We start from the raw sequence: 21,663 nt of genomic DNA on the forward strand, positions 1-21,663 counted from the left end.
CCAAAGCTGGATTGTGCTACACCAGGCAATAAAAAGAGCGCTTCTCGAAACTTCAGAACAAAGTAAAAATACCACAAACTTCTCAGAAGTAAATGAAAAAAATGATAACATCAGCAAATCTACAAATCATATGGAAAGAAATGTTGTTTTGTCTGACTCTAACTTACCATCTGGAAAACTCAAACTACAGAAAGACAGAGAGGAATTCAGCCGAACAGCCAGCGTTGCCAAACATTCGGTTCAGAAGCACGTCTTAAATTCATCCATCCATTTTGTCCCTAATGGGTTTGGGAGTGGTGCCTAGGCGAGAGGCCAGGTCCCCGGGCCGAGAATCGAACCCAGGACCTTCTTGGTGCAAGGCACACTGTGCAGCCCCCACGTGTTAAATCAAACGACATCCCTGAACGAGTGAAAACTGTACTTCAAATGTCTGTTTTTTTTTTCTTCCTCATAAGAATTGGCAAGCTGGTGCTGTGACAGTGGAGGTGGGGAGGAAGCCTGGCCCACACTGACCTTGGTAATAACAGAGTATGAGCGAGATTCCCCTCCGCTGTGGATGAAGTGTATACACAGCCACGTCTCTGCCTGCCCGGCTGCTGATTCCTCGTGTGCTTGCGTCTGATTGGGGTTGACTGCAGTATTATTTCATTAATTAAGTTTTTCCACTTTCCCTGGCTCTCCCGCCTGTCTTCTTGTCGGCGAGGGCGGCGGAGCGACGCCCTTCCTCTCCCCCGTCCTCCGGTGCTTCTCATCTCCCCATCACTGCTGATCATTGTCTCAATTACTCATCCCTGCTCTCCCTTCCTGCCTCTCTCCCTCGCTTTTTTTCCTTCCTCCTCCTTATCTAATCCCAGATTGCTGCATTCACTCCTTCCCCACTCCATTTTTTTTTGGATCCCGTCCTCCCAGAATAAGGTGGGAAAGACTGGAAGCAACTCCTCCACCTCCCTCCCATCCCTGCCTCTCATCAGCATTTCACAGATGTGCGGTGATTATTTCTGCCTTGATTCGGCGATATCTTCACCCCCTCGAGTGGGAGAAAATTTGAAACATTTGTGCTCATCAGCTCAGATTTTTGGGAGGAGCGCTCTCTTGATCCAAGGGCAAAGCAGCTGGGATCTCTGTGTTCGCTTTGTTCCCGTGAAACTGAGGTTTACGGAAACGGTGACAAGCCTCTGAGAGGATGTGTCACCCTTTTAACAAAGGAAAATGACCTTTGTGATATTTTCAACCTGATTAGGATGTTTGAAAGACAAAAAATAGCTTACATTTGCAAAATTTGTGGAGGCTCTTTTGGTCCAATTTGCCTTTCTGGTCTCCGTCCTGCTCCTTTGTATCCATTACCTCCCCACTTTTCCATAATGGACACATTAAAGTATTTTACCTCCCTACTTTCTATCATGTCATTTAAACTCTTTCCTTTCTTTCTTTTTTTAACTTTCCAACTTTTTCTCGTCCTCCTCCTCCCCCGGCTCTCCGTCCCCCCGTGGTCCCACATCGTCTCCTGTGTCCATATCACCAACAGCTTGTCGCAGGCAATCAGTCTCTGTGCCTCACTTCGCTGCACGACCTCCTCCACCTCCTCCTTTCGTCTCCCTCGTCTCCCACACCTCCCTCGTCTCCCGTCACCTTGTTGTCCTCCTTCATGTGTCAGTGGTTATTACTCTCAGAAATCTTCAGCGCTCTTATTCCTCTTTTATTTTTGGTCCTGTTATTTCTCCCGGTGGCACCTCTGTGCTCGGGTTAAACCGGAGGGTGAGATCCTGTAATCAGTCTCAGGACGGCTCCTTATTGAAGGTTTCCAGATTCGGTCTGTTTTCCAAAGATGAGGCTGAGTTCGATGTTTTGAAAATGAAAAGAAGGGAAAACATGGGAAAAATGTACTTTGTTTCCAAAAATGACATTTTTTGCTGATAACATTCAATTATATGCATAAGCAATATTTTTCCAAATACTCTTTATGTGCTGTCCATTTCAAATTGAAGAATATGATTAACAGTCGTTAATTTTTCAATTGATAAATTTGTTGATTGTTTTTTTTTTTATCTTCTTTTCCTCATTTAAACATCTGTAAATCTAAATACTGTTGACGTGATTCTTGATAAATATTTGGAAAAGTATATCTTTCTCTTTTTAAATCATATTTTCTGTAGTGTTACAGAGATAAAGTCATATAAATCTAAAGTTTTGAAATAGTGAAGTATCAGAAAGTTTTTGGTATCCATTACAATGTAATTTGTTTAGTATTTACTATTTGTAATTAGTTATTTCAGTTACAATTCTCAATTGTGGAGTTTTAGTTTCCACTCTCTCTTGAAGCATTCAGATGTTTCAAAAGGCATCAATGAAATATCTGTCTCTAATTATTAATAAAAAATGTACTTTTAAACCCCAATATAATCATATCCCTGGCAGATTTAGATTTAATGTTATTTCCAAGTTTATTTCTGATCGTATATGAGACGAGCGTCTCTTAAAACAGTGGAAAATAAGGATCAATTATGGAGAGCAGTAAAGCGTTTCAAATGTACTTTTTTCAAGAAAAAATCTGAATCCTAAATTTTGCTTTCTGTTTGCTTTAAAAATATTTCATTCTGTGTAAAATGTTCATGAATAGTAAATAAACAAAATGAACTGCTTTACATTTTTACCTTACATGACTGAAAAACCTTCTTCTGTATTGTAAATAGTAGTTCATAGTTTTGTTTTAGTTTTTGCTTCCTTAGTTATTACTTTGAAATTTTATTATTTTTGATCTTTTACCTGAAAAAGTAAATAAGATCAAAACAATCACAATGTTTTTCCTTCACAAAACCTCAAATTTAACTTTCTTGCACTGAGACAGTGTATAGTCAAAGTAAAACATCCATTTCATCAGACATGATGTAAACATCAGAATATTACAAAGAAATAAAACATGTTTGTTTTACAGTGAGCTGCTATTAATACCATTTTTTTAATTCTGTCATTCATCTTTTTTTTTTTTTTGTCTGTGCTGCAGTGTGGATCTGTTGGTCGGTACCTTCCTCCCACAGTAAAAAGAAAAATAACATGTACTTTATCTTGCTTAGTGACCCTGAAGGACTCTTTATTTTTTCTGCATTGGTGGCTTTTGAAGAACAAAGTTTTCTACAACTATTGCATGTGAGCATTTATTGTAATATTATGTGTTTGGCAATTTAAATGTTAGTGGTTACAGTGAAATTGCTTAAGTTAATTTCTATGTTTGATTTTTGTTTTTAATGTCAGGACTCATCTATCTCTGGTGATGAAGACTATTCTCTCCTTTTGCCTGTTCTTTTTTTTGTTTGTTTTTAAGGCCGAGGGGTGAGAACAGACAAATAGTTTCAAACATATCTTCAGTTCTTAAAAATATTTATTAATAAACTGAATGTTCTCCTGGTTGCAAAGTTTAACAATTTGCCCTGCAGACATCCAGACAATCGCTCATAATTGGGCTGGGGTTTTATTTATTTCCCCAAAATAAAAAAATAAAAAAATCACAACAAAACTATTAGCTTTTAAATTCCTTTCTTGGCATCATTTCTCACAACTAAGTACCCCTTTTTTTTATTACGATTTCCCGCTGCTGAGTTTATTATCAAATCTGCGCAGTTGGACCTGGTTGGTTTGCCTGAGCCATCATGCTCACCTTGAGGTTGGTTTTTCTCTTTCTCGTTTTGTTTTGTGGAAAACAGACGAAATCAAACGGATAGTTTCTCAAAATTTCTCCGCGCCACAACTTGATTTTCTAAACTGTCTCCTAATAAACTGAATGTTCCTCGAGTTTGGCAGCTTATTATTGGTTCAAGGTGGATCTGATTAGAAGCACAGTTTGGGTCGACCATTCAAACTTCATAATTCAGATTTATTTCTTTGGATGTGCTTCATTTCCGAATGTGTAGAACGGGTTTCCTCTTGCTCAAAAACACACAAACATTGGATGTCAGGCCAATTAGAGACACAAAATTGCCCTCAGTCATGAGTGTGCAGAATTGTTTGTTGGCTGCACCTTGGCTATTAAATGGATAAATTATATTTTATTGGAGCACAAACAAGTTGGTTAGCTTGAAAATAAACATCCCCACAGAAACCAGTGTGTGAAAGCAGAGGGCCTCTTTTCTCGCGTCTCTGTGCACAAAACAAATGATTAAAAAGAGAGGCACTAAAAATTAACGAGTGATCCTTTTGGTGAATAACTTGGGAATGAACGAGACAGTGAAAAGGTTGGGAGTAGCAGAAAACTGGATAGTGAAACCTCCACAGAATGAGTCTGCATCTTTTTCTCAATGAAGTTTTTCAGTATTTTGTTTTATATCATCTTTAGATTTTACTGCTGCTACGGAAACATGACGTTTGAGTTAAGCTGCTTGTAAAAATGTCTGATTCTCTGCAGCAGTCCTGATTAACAGCCTTCATTCTCTGCTTCTTTTTATTCGGTTGAACTTCATTTGGATTAATCAGTGTGTCCTTGTAACAAAGAGATATTTTCACAGGTCCTTGACAGATTTTGTGCTTCAACAAACAGTGTTAAGAGTCGGAGGATGTGCAAACTTTTTACGACAAATTATTCTAATATATTTCCCGTGTTTCTTTTTTTATTTTGGCTTTTCCACCAGATTGATGTTTTGCTTTGACCTCCGCCCGCTTCTCTCCTTCGCTCGTTTTCACACGTTGCATCCTGTAAGGCTTGAGAAGAAAGGTGTCAGAAGTAAAGCTGCCTCTTTTTCACACCTTCGTTCCTTTCACTCCCGAATGCCGTCTTCCATTTGCCATTTCTCTCCTTCTCCTCGGCTTCAGAGAGGCTAATTTATATTTAAGAGAGAAAACAAGGATATAAGGGTGGCGTGTGCGCCCACGCTGTAGGGAGGAAGGGTATGATTACCGTACGGTTTATGAGCCGCTGCAGCTTCGCATTAGACTGTCTGTCAGCACAGACCCTAAAGACAATTATAGAAGTTTCTGCCCGGCATTTGGACTGGTGATTGAAACCGAAACCGGGCACAGCAAGAAGATGCTTCTCAAGTATTGAAACCAGCTGCACAAGCAAGCAGAGCTGCGTCAACTGAAAGAGGTGTGATTATCGGGATAAGTGCCTCTCGTCTTCTTACTTCTCACTCTTCTCTCTCTTTGCATTCTCTCACTTTCTCTGCGTCATCAAAAACTTGTCCTTCAGAATAGCATTTCTTCCTTTTCTCCCATCCTGAGTCTTCTCTTTTCCCCTCCGGAAGGTCACTGAGCTTTTATGGACCCGCTGTATGTAATGCTAAATCGGGGGTCTTCAACTGCAGGCCTGGAGGGCCACTGTCCTGCTAGTTCAAGCTGAACTACCTCCTCAATGTGCAGTTAATTCCTCCAGAATCCTGCTAATTATTATTTGACTCATCTCAAACTTACAGCACACCATTAAATATGCATTAAATATTAAAATTCATCCATGCATCCACTGATTTGAACTAAGGGAGGAGGTATTTGTTGTAAAAAATGTGTTGCCACAATAGAAATTTTGATTTATCGTTGTCTCGATAAATTCCAATTAACGATGTTCAAAAAATGCCAAAACTGACTGTACTGTTGGACAATGTTATTTTTACTATTCCACTGTTTATTCCAGTAATATGAGTGAATTAGAAAATATGACAGAATATGTGCAGTTTAGTGATTTAAATAACACTTCTTTAGATAAGTGGTGTCCTGTTTTTATTGAATGTCTTTCAAACGCTGTGTTTGTGTTTTTGGAGTTATGATTAAAAGAAGTAATCAAGAGTTTTTTTTATTTTTATTTTCAATTTTATTGTTATCACAATACTACCACAAAATATTGTGATTAAGATTCTAAGTCCACCGATAATTTGTAATGCACCCAGCCATCTTCTGACCAAGCTGTAACTAGAATACAGACTTAAAGGAAAAGAAACAAAAAGCCCCAAAAGAAAACAGTTTTCAAACATGGCCGCCGGATAGATCATCTTTGATTATCTTGATATTTTGTTTGCAACTACACCTCTATATCTATTGTTTTTTCAGTATAAATTGAAAAGTGGTGGAGTAACGTGTCGTCCAGGGATCAGTTTTCTGACTGCTCTTCATGGAGTATTAAACATGATTTTCTGTTTTTATGCTGACAACACTGTGGATTGTCACATTATCTCCTTGTGTGGCTGTTTATGAGCTTCAACCAAATAGAATGGGGAGTCTTATTTTAATTTGTTATAAAAACGTTTCAGTACAAAATGAGTCTTTTAGAATCTACGACACCTTTCATTTAAAATATTGGCCTTCATTTTTCTTAATTAAAGCATGACCAGTGGAGGTAAAGGGGTGTTACCTATTGCTGCTTTCACTCATCCATCAGAGTCTCAAGTCAAATAAATCAAGTCTGGTTTTTCTCTCAAATCAAGCAGTGATTTACATCTTCGAGGTCCCATTTTATCTCCCTCTATCAGCTGGTCTTTGCTTCTCTAGATTAAAAACCTCGTCCTCCTTCCTGCTGCCCGGACAGCTATTGTAGTTGATTGCAAGCGGGTGAGTCCATACAGTGTGGAGGGGGGGGATCAGGGTGAGGTGCAAATTAATTCCAGCAGTCTGGTAAATGAGGACTTATTAAAGTGCTGCTGCCTTGAAGTTTGGCATTTTCAGACCTTCTGGTGGAGTTTTAAATCACTTCCTGTGCAAATGTCACTCCAGTGGTGCTGACTCCATGAGAAGGAATCTGTTGTTTACTTCTTCTGTGGATCCACAGAATAAGTGTGGGTTTATATTAAAAAAGGGTTTGTGTGTGTGTGTGTGTAGGGGTGTGTGTGTGTGTGTGTGTGTTTTCTCTCCATGCTAATTGTCCAACTTTTTGTTTGTCTCGCTGCAGCCACGTCGGATGGGACGCGTCAAGGCCTGGACAGCATTAGAGGAGGCGTGTGCGCTACGAAAGGCATGAAGGTGGTCCTGAAAGTGGGACAGAGTAAGTCTTCCTCACATGAATCACATCTGATGAACTGGCTAAACACTCATTTATTTATTTATTTATTTTTTGTCCATTGCACATAATCAAATCACTTAACAACTCAGCGTGATCGGCACACAATGTCACAGATCAGAGCAGCGTTCATTAGCGCACCTCATCTCTCCTACTTTTTAAACCGTTCCTCTAATCTTGCGGTGTCGGCGACCCGCACACGCCAGCCAGCGCACGCCGACCCGCCTTTCTTTCTCGCTGTGCTGCATGCGTGCCCTCGCCAAGCGTATTAGGCCTTGTTAAGTGGTGAGAACGGCGCAGAAGTGTAGGATCAGTCAGCTCTAACGAGCCCAGTTGACTCCCTCCTCACTCTGCCTTTTAACTGCTACTGACTCATTCTGGACCCACTCGCGCACGGACGCAGAGGTGTCCAGGCAGGCGTCCGAACACACACGTCTCCCCCCGCAGCCGAGGGCGCGATAACAAAATGATTCCATTTGGTGTTAAAGCGCGCAGTCAGTGATTTTTAATGACTCGTGGCAGTGCACCCCTCTAATTTGTTTGGAAAATATTCGCGGGTAATGATCCCTCGCATGCTGGTTTTTCAAGAAAGCAGCACATAAAGAAAGGAAAAGTAGTTGGGGGGGTTGGGGTGGTGGTGGAAAAAAAAACAGCCAATTTAAGCATTTTCACTGACCTGCACGTTCCTGTTCATAATAGGCACCTGTCCTTCACATGACCTCCCATACACACACTCACCAGTACACAAATACAAGCTGCCTATTTCTATTTCTTTGATCTGTGCTGTGTTATCGGACCCAGCGTATTGGAGGTTCTCTTCAGCAAAGAGCCAAGTGGCGCTGTTATGGCTCTATCAGCCTGTAACATCAGCACAGTCAGCTCAGCTCAATAGAAATACCACACACTTTATTTCCCCTGGCTCACATAGGCAATGGAAAAAGCAACCTTCTCTCACTTTTTCTTCATCCTCTCCTTTTCTTCTTCATCTGAGTTGCTCTCTTCTCTCTCCGATCCTCCCCCGCCCCTCTCTCTCCCGTTTCTCTTTGCATGGCGTCCGCCTCTCCTCACACCTCTTTTTGTTGTCACTTTTTTCGCCCTCTGTCTCTCCATCTTATCTGTCATGTGGCTGAAAGGTCACGTCTGTGCTGTTTGTCGTCTAAATAAGCCGCATGCCGCCTCGCGCTGATCTCCGATGCGAAGCGTGGAGTGCACACACAGACACACATACATCGACCTGTCTGCTCTCATTTTTTCTCTCACTCTCTGGATCTGCCACATACATGCACGCACTTTCTCCTGCACACACACACCCCACCCCACATCCTCCACTTGCCCCTGCTGACCACACAGCAGTTCCTATTGATCACCGCCTCCAACTTCTGCTTGGTTTACTGTCAAAAGGGAGCCGCTGGCCAATAGGCCTACACTTTTCTAAATGTCAGTACATATACTTGGACCACTGTGCACAGAACACGCACACAGAAACCTTAACTCACCCCTTGTTTCTTTATAATTTACCTCCAAGCAGCCAGACCTTTAAAGTAGACTTGGCTAACCATTCCCAAAGCTTTTTTTAATGTCTTTTTTTTAACTTCTTTGGACTTTGGCGACTTTTTGCCTATTTCTCTCCAATGAGTGTTTTGTGGATTTGCAAGGAATCGTACAATGCAACGCAACATTTCTTAAAAAAGTATGCAGAGCCCTTGGAACTTTTCACACTTTGCTATGAATACAAACTTTCATGTATTTTGTAGACACAAACCTGTCAGGTTAGGTTGGGCAAGAAAATAATCAGAGACAACAGCTCCTCTAAAAACACATATAACCACCTATTTTAATACTTCAAACACTAAATATACATTAGTATGTATTAATAAGAACAGTGGAAACTGTCTTACCTCTACCTCAGACATTTTCGCTACTAAAAAACCCCCACAAATAATTAGGATAGGTGAGGGGCAACTGTATATATCAGTTGGTCATGACAATGTGACCAACTTGTCTTTATATGATAAAATATGGAAAAGTTCAAGGGGCTTCAATTGGCAGTTAGTTTTCCGGTGGCCAGCATGGTGCCACATTGTTATGTATCTAAACAAGATAGACTATAAATCAGCTTAGCTGCTGAAAGTGTCTGTTTTAGTCTTTCATACCTGCTCACACATTAGTGCCACACATTTGAACTGATAAACATGCTCCACCATGCCAGCTGACACGTCTGCTGCCTCGCAGTTCAAAGTTACCAAACCCGTGAAAGATTTTCAGGAACCCTTGACAACTGTTGAGTACGACCACTTCAAGAAAGTCTGAATGCCAGATGAATTCACTCTGCTTTTGTACTGCAACATTATCGAGCTTTCAGTCTCTCTGGTTGCTGCAATAACCTGTAAATAACTTTTTTACATTAAACATTGCATAAAGTGCAGTGAAAGAATAACACCCGTTTTACTGTTGGCTAAGAAAGGGAGCAAAAAAGAGTATTTTCCTTACCATCTAAATCAGCTTTTGATAAGACGCCCTTCACACAACATGCGTGTGTGTGTGTGTGTGTGTGTGTGTGTGTGTGTTTGACATGTAAATGCTCTTTAATGCCATCAGCATCACAGAGGGCTTGCTAGACAGATGGCCTGATTTAGAGACTACAGATTACAAGCCGTTATGGTCTTGTGAAAAATCACTCGCTCCAAAAACAACCCAATGGCCTCTTTCTGGTTTCCCATTTGAACAAACACACGGAGCTCTGTCAATATGTGCTCGGTTATAAGAAGAGGTGAAGGGAGGGAGGTGTTTATTAAATCTCTGCAGAGATTGTTTTCTACGCTGGAAGGGGCCCGGTGTCGGTTCTGATAGATGAGAACCGAGTCTGGATGCAGCATGGAAAGGATTAGAGAAATAAGAATGTTTCTATCTCCAGACCCATAACTTTTGGAAATTTCAGTTTGGAAAAGTTTAGAATTTTTGGAAAGAAAATGACATTTTTTATTTTTTTAGAAGAAGAACATTCCACCTCTTATCCACCCCTTCATTTCTCTTTATGCAGACCCGTACGGACTGCCCCCGAAGAAGGAGCAGCAGCCAGAGGAACCCATGACCAAAAGAGAGCAACGTAAGCGGAAGATGATCCCACTAGCAAACCACAAAATGGATAGACGGAAGGAGAAAAGATTTAAAGAAAAGCAAGAGAGGAGACAGAGAAGGAGGAAGGGAGGGAGGCGACAGATGGAGAATATGCAGCGGTGACATCTGCAGATCTCTCTGTTTAATTCCATATTTCTATCCCTCTCCTCCTTCTAGCTAAGTGCTGCCGGCAAGAGAGGGATGGCTAATAACTACCCTGGGAGAAGGACAAGAAAAATAGAGGGAGGGCAGAAAGAAGCAGGAGGAGAAAGAAAGAAAAGGGCAAGGAGTCATTGTGGCCTGGATTCTGTGTTTCTGTCAGGGGACAAAAAGCATTGAAATAAAAGATGGGAAGATGAGAGGAGAAGATGCATGGAGGGAGTGATGGGACAGAGTGAGAGGAGAGGTGAAACACAGCAACAAGCAGATTCTCGCTCTCAGTCAAAGTCATTCACTGAAGGGGAAAAGACATGATTCACACTCAGCTGCGTCCGCTCCCATTTTTCTTTTTTCTTTTTCTCACTGTAAATTTCTCTTCCGTAGAGAACGTGTAAATTGATGCGTTTGCGCTTTCTCACATCGTTTGTGCTTAAATCCTATATGTGAGGAGTGAAAGAAGCAACAATAGTATGTATCTCTGCCTGCATGAATGACTTAATTACATACTCACACACATTTAACAACAGTCCTCACACCTTTTGGATTTTTAAATGAGGATGATTTGATTCACTCTTAACCACACATACGTTTTTTAAAATGATTTTTTAGCTCCTTATGATTTTTGATCGTCAGATTAAAACAATTTCCATCCCTCGAATCCCAGTGCAATATAGAAATAGACAGAGTTGTGAAGGGGGGTGTCTTTTTATTTTAGGATTTTACTTTCTGTGTCATCTAATTTATACCAACCTCCACTCAACCAGATCAGAACACGCTGATAATTATTCACTCGGCACTAACCCACTCTTTACAGTCCACTGAGAGTGAACATCCGTGGGTTTGCTTCATATCAGAGAATCAGGCGCTCCTGATGATTGTTGTCTCTTGTGTATGAGGAAGCGCTTTCATTATGCAGATGGAGTCATGGACGTTAACCACAAAGCTTTGGACTGTTTTAGATTTAATATGCAAACAGTTTAGTTTTTTTTTTCAGCGTTATTGTTATAGCTTCGTCACAATCAGTTTTAATTAAATAATCCTCCAACAAATCTTTTATGTGCACCTGATGCTGCGGTGCACACTCTTTGATTACAACTAAACCAGACTGCCTCATATAAAGTGAACTGATCAGAAATCTCATGCACACACATGCACCAACGCTGCACAATTTAAACAGGTTGAACTTAAACGCTGCATGTGTTTTTCTTTGGTTGAACATGGTGGGCAACAAGAGTTCACGTGTTCTGCTTAGGGTTTTAATGGTGGGATCTGTTTATGGCTGCTTGTGTTTGTATGGCTGAGGAGCAAGTACCCAACTCTCAACGGTCATTGAGTGACACATAACCAAACCGCATATCTATTTATTTCTCAGTTTTCTTCAATAGTGCCACCACAGTCTGTCCGTGTACTACTGTCCTCAGTTCAAGCATCAAAATATTCCAAGGTTTTTGAATTAAAACAGAAAATGGCCAGAGTATCTACTTGTATGACCCATTACTGTGCACTGCAGGACAGCTGCCTAAAATAGGATACTACCTACCATTTTTACAAGAGAAAGTAATTAAACTGTCAAGAAATTATTTCCAAATATACACTTTTGGTGTGGAAACTATGAAAGTTTTACAAGCAAATTTGCCTATTAAAGGCAATCTGTTTGTTGAGCAGATTGCCTCTCTAATTAACCAAATAATATTACATTGTAATACATGTGGTCTTACTCTATAAAAGGCACAGTGATAAAATGTTTAATAATCTACACAATAGGCTCTTGAAAACTGTTATTAAACATTATTATGACTGTAATGGCCAATATGTTCAATTAGTTTAGCAGCAGGAGTTGTAATTGTTGATTTAAAAAAAAAAAAACTATATAATGCTATAAATGGTTGTTTAAGGTTTTATGTGTACTTCCAGAGTGCAGCACAACACAGTATCACTTCAACTCATACTGCGATGCTTTTCCTCTTTATTTCCTATCATTCTTTAATAACCAGCACAGAGTTGCTAGAGTCTGTGTGTGAACATTTAATGTGCATAGCTGTCATTCTGTCAGGGAAATGATAAAAATGTGACCTTTAAAAATGTGCTTTTGTGAAATAGCTGGGAAAAGTTGAAGTGCAACCTTTTTATAGCAGTTGCACCAGTGCAACCAGTGAAAATGTGACCTGGAGACTCATTAATAAGGCCAAGCTGTAATTCTTTTAGCTACATGCTATGACATAGACATTTTTAAACGTTCAGATTGTTGCAGCAGTTATGACATAGGCATCTTAAAATGTCTTAAGGACACCCAGGTCTCAAATTACAACTAGATATTTCCTAAATTAGGATTTTTGTTAATAAGGAATTCAATCAGCATTCCCTGCAAATCTAAAAAAACTTCTTTAGACAATTGAACATTTTGACCAATAGTTCACCGTCCTGGTTCTCAGATTCTACTGTTCTGCAGGTTTTAGGTGTTTCGGTGTAGCTGCAGTGTTTAATGACATGCTTGAGAGGTAATTTGAATCAGAAACATCTAACGCATTAAGCATCACAATCTACCGGCTTAAGCAGTTCAAATGTAAGCGTTCCTGGTATCTTATAGCCTATCATTTTAATAGCTGGCTAAAATGTGGCATCGGGATGCGTTTTTAAAGCGTTGAAGCAAAGTTGTCTAGCTATAGAGATTATTATGTGAAATGACAGAGTTAGAAACACTTCTGAGCATCGGTCTCTGTCATGGTCCACATCTCATTAAAGGTCAAATTGTAGGTCAGATTTCTGAAAAGCTACTATCCTACAATTTCTTTGAGTCACAATGAGTCTGTGTCTTTTAGCTCTGCAGAGGCCTGGTATCGAGGGAATCAATTGATTTTGGTGTGGTAGAGAAGGGATGCAGGACAGTAGCTCTCCACCACAGGAGTTGGACACTCTTGTTGTGGATAAAACGATAAAAGGAGAGATTTATTTTATAGCTCAGATCTTTCTGAGCCAACGCAGTGGCCATATTCCTGAAAACCAGGCCTCAGCCCATCCATCCGTCTCCGGCTCTATCCTGCATCAAAGATACTTCAACTCCTCTGCTGGAGGGAGCATTGAAAATTATAACATGGGCTTAGAGGAGCTTACTCTCCTTGGCACTTTATTGAGCTTAGGTTTTCAATTGAATTAATAAAAGTCTTAAAAAGTAAATACTCTGAAAAAACCTTCAGAAACTCTTGAAACATTCCCAATAGTTTGCCGTGATTGTAAATGTGAAGGGGGAAGAATACGGACAGCTGGTGGTGCTACTTATTTTTTTATTTCTTGCTTGTTGCGTGTTTGTCTCTAAGGTGAATTCATTATTGATATAAAATGGTTAATGGAAGCAAATGGAGAATAAAGCCTCAGAGTCTAAACTCTGGTGATAAAAACAGGAAGGGGAGTTGGGAAATGGAGGGGGGGAGCAAGGGAAGAATGGTAAGAGAGAAGAGGATATAATAAAGAGACTTGGTGAAAAGCGGCGGCCATAATGGAGACGGATAGTGAGGGATGTTGGGTTAATGGAGGGAAGAAGAGAGCGGGAGTAGGGAGCATAATCGACGTCCGGCATTAGGGTTTTGCTCCCGGTCGGTCCAGCGCGACGGGGCGCCGAGAGCGGAGGGGAGGGGGTCTGTGAGGCGAGCCGAGCCGGCGTGTATCCGCACATATGACTGCGTGTGTTTGTGCGTGTCGGTGTGTGAGTGTACCAGTGTGTCTTTGTTGCCAGGCACTGAGCTCAGAGCAAGGTAGGTCATTACGGCTACAATAACCCAAAGACAGCGAGGACCACGGAGCGAGGAGGGAGGAGGGGAGGAAACAGGGAGAAGCAGGAGAGAGGCAGAAAGGGATGTGTGCCAAGAATAATGATGGGCCAATCCAAGCGACTCTATCGCAACCTTAACCAGTTCGAAACTCCTGCTCACACGCTCCCTGGCTGTGTACGCACACACACACACACCCACACACACACACACACACATAGAGAAACAGCACAAACCCACCCTAAGAACATCATTCACCTGCTGAGTTCTGACCCGACCTCCTGCGGGGACAGCCGCCAACTCCAGGCTGTAAAAATCTCAACTTTCAGGCAAACGAAGACTCACAAAACAGAAAGACAGAGTGAGAACAGATAAAGAGAAAGATGTTCAGGAAGAAAGGCGAGCGGGCCAGTGTGTGGCCCGTTGGTGGGAGCAGACCCAGGAGGCTTTCTTCATGTGGCCGCCTGTAATACTAAGCAAATACCATCTTCAGGGTTGGGGAAATACAGTTTCTTACCTTGATATACACTGCGGCTGAGCCTGGCTCTCCACAAAAGCATATACTGTGTGGAGCGCCTCTCGCTCACTGCGGACATTCCTCGCTGTTTTATATGCGCTGCTGTCCACTTCATCACATCAATAAAGAGACCACAAATAAGCTTCTGTGAGATCTGCTGCATACTTGCTGCATTCCGCTGGGTTGGAGCCGACACAGTCTCCGCTTATTAAGCTAAACCATCACCATTACTCATGGTATTGTGGTGCAGGGCCATAAAGAACTGTATGTTTTCTCCGAAGCATCATGAAAGCAGGAGTTGTGAAAGCATGCAGTGTTATTGTTTTGGTGGGTTTAATGTAGAAGCACTGAGAAGCTTCTTTGGGTTTCAGTGGTGCCTTCAGAAAGTTTTCAAAGGGCTGGGCAGATAGTTTGTTTACTGAGTCTTTGGACGGTGCAACAAAAACTAGAACTTGAGGTTCATCCATACGTGATCTGTGACCAATTTTGGTTTCAAGCTTTGATCTGTCTGTATCAATTTTACATTTCTCTTCAAGAATTTTTGCCATTATATCATGAATTCAGAAATGTGGCTTGCATGGCGCTGCAGTTGTTAGCATTGTTGCTTTGTTGCCAGCAAGAAAGCTTGAGTTTGAATCACAGGCCTTTCTGCGTGGAGTTTTCATTTTCACTTCTGTGCATGTGTGGGTTCTCTCTGGGTGCTTTGGCTTCCTCCAACAGTCCCAACACATACATGTTGGGTTAATTGGCCTCTTAAAAACTACATTTAGATGTCATTGTGTGTGTGCTCTGGGTGTACCCCGCCTCTTACCTAGTGACTTGCAGGCAAACTGGCAAACTATCCAGGGTTCCTCTCTCCAATTGATATAGTAGGCACTACTATTCATATATTACCAAAAGATGTAGCAGCTTTCCATGATTGAAGTGACCTTTTACTGATATCGCCGAATGACCTTCTCTTACTTTTTCCAGGTGGAAACACCACCCGAGCTCGAAGGCCCTATGTTGATGAAGGCAACGGTGAAAACGGACCCCTCGAGTCAACCAACATCGCCTTCATCGCTGGTGTCGCAGGAGGCTCCGCCTTCCTCCTGCTGGTCACTGCCGTGATCTGCGTCGTGTGCTACCGCCGCAGGCACGCCAAGCACTCCGACACGCACCACCCTCCTCTGTCGCTGTCGTCCCTCACCAGCCCCAAGCGCGGCGGTGGCGGCGGCATCACCAGCTCCAACAACAACGGCTCAGAGCCCAGCGACATCATCATCCCCCTGCGGACGTCGGACTCGGCCTACTGCCCGCACTACGAGAAGGTGAGCGGGGACTACGGGCACCCCGTCTACATCGTCCAGGAGATGCCGCCTCAGAGCCCGGCCAACATTTACTACAAAGTATGAGGCAGCCATCTGGACACGATCGCCTTCCTTCAACCACAACCAGCCAATCACACCCAACATCTCTTAAATGAAGCCACTACAGAATCTGCCATCATAGCTCCAAACTGGATCGCCTCAGTAGTACCAGTATTGTCCTTCGGAAACCCCCACCCTACTTGCCCTGGCCACTGTTGTGTTTCTAGCTGAATAACCCCCCCTTCCTTCCATAACCCTATTTCACACAACTAGGCCATTAAGTGTGAGTGAGGGGTTATGTTGTAACCGCACATAACCCTTCCTAACAAGGCCCTCATGATTGGGCAAGAGGCTCTGAATTCCCTCTTCTTGTTATCGCAGAGCCCCCCACCCTTTAACGTGCCACACACTTTTTTTTAAGAGTGTGAACATGGTGTTGGGATATTTTAAAAGAAAAAAAAAAGCCTGAAAGGACTTTGAAAAGAGGACTACGCTCCTGGACCCACTTGGCACCAATGAACTCTGATTCTCAGAGAGCCACACCCGCCTTGCCCAGCACCCCACCCCCCTTTTAGATCTCTATCATCCAATCAGAGACGAGCCCCTTGCCGCTAACTCAACAATAGCCTCCTAGTTTGTTCGTGTTTGTTTCAATGGAGAAAACAGGCTTGGGGGGGGTTCTCGGACTCACACCCTGAGCCGACACCGGATCCCCGGACGAGGTCTGACCAATCGGTGACTCTCAGAATCGTGTATATTTTAATAAAGCGTGTGTTTGTGTGACTGTGCGCGAGCGTGCAAAACAGTTGGGTGATAATTATGGCGATGCTGCTGCCGCTCCACATTAGAGTGCAGTTAGTGTGCTTCAGCAAGTTTGCATACATGTGAATGTGTGTGTGTGCTTTTCTGTGTGTGCGTGTGAGTGTGTGTGTTCTTTAGACTTGTCTTAAATACCAAAACACAAAATAGTGAGCGAATATCAAAAAAGTGAGATTTTTTATGGCTATCAACACTTATAGATTATATATATGAATATCCAGTAAATAATTTCTAGATGTTTTTTATTGGTTTATTATTTTTACCCACTCTGTTAAACTACACTTCTGTTTCTAAATGTTTTTATTTACTTTTTATTTTTTGCCTATTTCCTGCCCTTTTGCCTTTATATTTTGCAGTGCCTTGCAAAAGTATTCACACCTCCCAAAAGTTTTCACGTTTTGTCACGTTGCATCCAAAGACTTCAATGTATTTGTTAGGTTTATATGAAGATAGACAAACGCAAAGGGCTACGTAATTGAGAAGAGGAAGATAAAGGAAGCAATATGAAGATTCTGGCATTTGTCTGAATTCACCCTCAATTACTCATATTTAATAAAATGCAGAACAACCCATTTTAAGCCACAAACATATTTTCCTCCAGCATTGCTCTGTATTCATCATCATCCATCTTCCCACAAGATGCATCCCCATCCCAGCGTGCAAATGTTTTCACTTCTCCATAAAAGCCAGACATAGAAACCAGTAATTTAATAAGGATCAATAGTGCAGTAAAGTTTTGCAGCCATTAATATAAACCATTTCCCACTAATGTTAGTCACAAAACCAATGTCCTTTCTAAATTTAAGAACGTTCCATTATGTGATCCATCTACCAAAAGCACCAATTTAATTCAGTTGTATTCACATATCTGGCAAACAATAAATATTACTGCCCCATTGCCTATTTCTATTTCTGACTATCAAGCTGCACAAAACCTGCAAAACCAGACAACTTCAAAAAAACGTATCATTGCATGCACCAGCTGCAAGTATTACAGTTTGCAATTCTTAAATCTATGTGAATAAACCGTATAGCAGGGACAATTGTCTGTTTGTGGCTCAGTATTCACACATTACTGTATATTTGGTGCACAATGAAGCTCACACACATAAACTTATTAAAATAGCCATTTATAAGCTTCTTCAGAAGGAGGTTTCAGAAATGTTAGCTATTCGCAGGCAGCAGTGTTTGGCTGTAATAACTTTATTGGCAAAATATTAAATTGATGGCTCAAAAACTGGCAAGTTATTGCCTTATTGGCTTAATGGCCAAAATAATTATGTTATCGATCAGTATTGTATCGCTGGTAAGCAAATTGAGGATTGTGTGGATAATAGTTGTCGATTCTGTAGAAGAGTTAAAGCAGCTTGACTTTGAAGGTTTGCAGTCATGCAGTGTGTTGTATCGGTCTATCAATGTGTTGACGTTTGGGGTTGTGTTGTGACAAAACGTGAAAAAGTTCAGACGGTATGGAAACGTTTGCTGGACGCTGTACATTAACTAAAATCCCTGGTTTTTTGGAAGTTGTTTCTCTGTTTTCATTCTCTCCCTCCTCCTCCCGCCCGAGGTCAACTCTGTGTATATTTTTATAGCTCATCGTACTATGCTGTAGTTTTGAGGTCTAGACCTCATTTTTGTGGAAGTGTTGAGGTAGAACCATCAATGAAAGTTTTTCTGTTATTTTTTTTCTTTCGTTTTAAAAGGCAGACGTAAAAGAAGCTGGGGTAGGGGCGGGGTGGTGGTGATGGAGGACGGGGAAGGGGAAAGGTAAAGAGAGAGAGAGGACGACTTGAAAAAAGAAGAACAAAGAAGAGAGAGAGCGCTGTCTTGGGAGGAGGAATAAAGCGGCGTTTGAATGCAGAACTTTAAGGAAAAGAAAAAAAACGAGCGGGAGGGAGATGAGGAAAGACGAGACTGTGAAGCAAACAGGAAAAAAATAGGAGCAGCAGGAGTAGTAGATGAAGGATCCAGTAGAAGGAAGGAAGGATGGATGGACGGAGAGCACATGAAAGAGTGGCTGGCGAAGAGGAGAACCCTCTGAGGTGCTGGACTGTCAGCCAAAAAAAAAAAAAGAGAGAAAAATCCTGCAAAAAAACGGACTTTCGGAGGAGTTGAACTCTACACGCACGCAAAACATCCACACACACACATCCACTGTGACTCCGGCACGTTTCGGATGCGTTCCTCTCTTTCTCCCGCCAAAATTTTGTGTTGAAACACGCACACACACACACACGCTCTCAGATCTCACACTGTTTTTTAACGACTGCCGAGCAACATTCTGCAAACACGCTCACCCACACTCAACATAAGAAAACGTTGCTTTCGTCTGATCTGTGTTCCTGTGAATCACCTGACGGACGGGGAAGGGATTTAAAAAAGAAAAAAAGATTGATTGTGCTGTGTTTTCCTCCCTCCTTCACACACACATACATACATAAACACACACCAGTGCCCTGCACCTCGACCTCAGAGAGCAGCAGCCCGTCGCTGTGTGGGGAGGTGCTTTATGTTCACCTTGTGCATACTAATAAAGCTGTTTTTGTGTTGCTCAGACATGTTTTTTGGCTTATGTGTAAAACCGCGGAGAGCTTATGCTTTTTTCTTTTTCTTTTCAACTTTGTGCAGACACATGAAGACTCCAGTGTTATTGCCATGTTTCCTGTGTGAAGCCAGTGTTAAAAATCTGAACCTTTCCACATTTCTCAGCCGTGTTTTTGTATCAGTATCATATAATCCTTCATACCTAAGTGTCGCATTCGTCTAAAATGACTTTGTTCCACACATGACGATGTTTCTTTTTTATTTTCTTCTTCTTTAATACCACGGAGGAGTTTGGATTGTATTTTGACTGTATTAAAATTGATTTTGGAAAAACAAAAAGACAGAGAGAGGGGGGAAAAGCACCTCAAATTCTCCTTTTTTTGTATAATGATCAATAATTTCTTTCCTTTTTTTAATGAATGATGTTTAAGTACTTCAAAGGAATCCTCCAAGCCAAATGAAGTGTCTGTTATTCTCTGGAATTACAAAATTTGACTAAGAAAGGGGGAATGGTTAAAATTTCTGAACTCAAATGAAACAACAAAAAAATACTTTCTGGTCTATTTTCCTGCTTTTTTCCTCTCAGCAGAATGTCAGCTGCAGTCTAATCAAAAGTTTACATCCATCTTTCATCGGCTTTCATGAGACGATCAGTGATTTCGGTCTGAACCATTCCTCTTTGGGCTGGGATGATGATATGACATGCAACTTCAAACAATTGACACAAAGGTTATTTACACACACTGGTTTGGAATCTTCACCTTCATGTCATTCATTTGTCAATCTTTGTCCATTGTGACAAATAATATTTCTCAATAGAGACTTTGGTGTGTCCCTCATGAGCAGCTGTAAATTTAAGTTGAACTTAGAGGTGTTGGTTTTAACAAGGCAATTTTCAGATGTTATTATGAAGCCAAATTTCTTTAACATTGACATTATGAAAACTGAAGATAAAAAAGTCACTTGATTATGCTGTAAAATGGCACTGTGTGGCTGGAGGACACACCTTTTAAATTAACTCTATAAAAAGACTTGTCAAACATCCAGCAAAGCTTTCTGGCTCTTACAAAAGGCTGTGATTGAGGTACAATTTGCTAAGGGAAATTTCACCAAATATTAGTGGATTTGAATGTATATATTAGAGCCTGAACAACCACAACAAATCCAAGTTTCGGCACCCGTTCCTTGTTTAAAAAGACATTCATTGAATAATCATTCCAAGTTAAAAAAAAGGACGGTTTCGACTGCATCATTGGGAGTGAGCAGTTTGCTTAAATTGAACCCCGATGACGACTTCATGTAAACTTTTGAGCAGAGCTGTACCTTTTGGACTCAGTTCTTCTCCTTTATCTTCATGAAGATGTTATATCTCAAAGTTGTGTCTCTAGCTCTCACTGTTTCTCAAGTTTTCTAAGAAAAGAAGAAAACAAAAAAGAAGAAAAACCTCGGACCCAGCCCACGATTTTTTTTTTTTATTTTGAAAAAGAGAAAGAAAGTGCTGTTTCTGTGGTACAGAGGAGACAGAGAGAGAGAGACAAAAAGAAAACCGCTGCCTCATCTCCCCGTTGGTAAAAACTGTGTGTATGTGCATAAAACGTGCGTGAGCTTCTTTGTGCCAATAGCCGGCCAGCGGAGGCCGCCGGTCGACGCGGCGCTCCTATGTGACGTGTTGCGACTTTGTATTTTGGGGACACCTCTGTGTGAAAAGAGTTGTTTTTTTTTCTTCCTCTGTTTGTCCTCTCCTCTCTTCCTTCCTCCCCTTCCCCATCTCCCTTTCTTTGCTCCTCACCCGCCCTTTCCCCTTCCAACACACCTCTAAAGAGAGGAAAAATTAGTACATTCCTGGTTTGGAAAAAAAAAAGAAAAAAAAAAGATTGAATAAAAAAACAAACAAAAATGTTTAAGCACCACACTTTGGGTTCTTCTGTGTGATTCATTATGAAGCCGGCTCTTTTGTTCTGCCTGTAGATGCAGAGAGAAGGTTGCTGAGGCCCACTAACCCTGCCTCTAATAGCAGGTCTCTGCCCTTATCTCTCCTTTGGGTTGGTCTCAGCAGGGGCTCTTTCACTGCCTCTGCTAATAACAAGTCCATGTCAGACACACACACACACACACACTTTCAAACTCTCCCACCAGTGTTATCAACAAGTTATCAAACCCAGCTTCGTTAGTGTTGAGCGTTGCCTGGCGACATATTGTCAGAGCGCCGTCTCGACTCCCCTTTTCTTCCCCCGGTTCCCCCTTCAGCTTTGTGGGACATTTCCCTGGCAACTGTTGGCGTCCATTCCCAAATGCGCTCCATCCGGTTGTAGGTCTATGTGCTGGTGTGTGTTTTATGGGGTGCCTTTGGAAGCATGCCGTGCCATCAGGGTGGCCGAGGGTAAAATGACCAGGCGGCTGCCTTTGCCCTTTGATCTATGATGC

General features: G+C 41.7%; 1 protein-coding gene across 2 annotated transcripts in view; it reads left to right on the forward strand.

Moving 5' to 3' along the window:
* The window catches only part of efnb3b (ephrin-B3b), a 107,160-nt gene extending 86,009 nt beyond the window's left edge, over positions 1 to 21,151 (forward strand). The window contains exons 3-5 of one of the 2 annotated variants that reach the window (XM_055050945.1): positions 6,863 to 6,955; positions 10,011 to 10,076; positions 15,500 to 21,151. In XM_055050945.1, the coding sequence (XP_054906920.1) occupies positions 6,863 to 6,955; positions 10,011 to 10,076; positions 15,500 to 15,921 (581 nt within the window). In that variant the 3' untranslated portion in view covers positions 15,922 to 21,151. The remainder of the gene's footprint in view (positions 1 to 6,862; positions 6,956 to 10,010; positions 10,077 to 15,499) is intronic. The other variant, XM_055050946.1, reaches the window with a different exon arrangement.
* The last annotated feature ends 512 nt before the right edge of the window (positions 21,152 to 21,663 follow it).

This window comes from Poeciliopsis prolifica, unplaced genomic scaffold (genome assembly GCF_027474105.1).
Source record: "Poeciliopsis prolifica strain line A6 unplaced genomic scaffold, Auburn_PproV2 SCAFFOLD032, whole genome shotgun sequence".
NCBI lineage: Eukaryota > Metazoa > Chordata > Actinopteri > Cyprinodontiformes > Poeciliidae > Poeciliopsis > Poeciliopsis prolifica.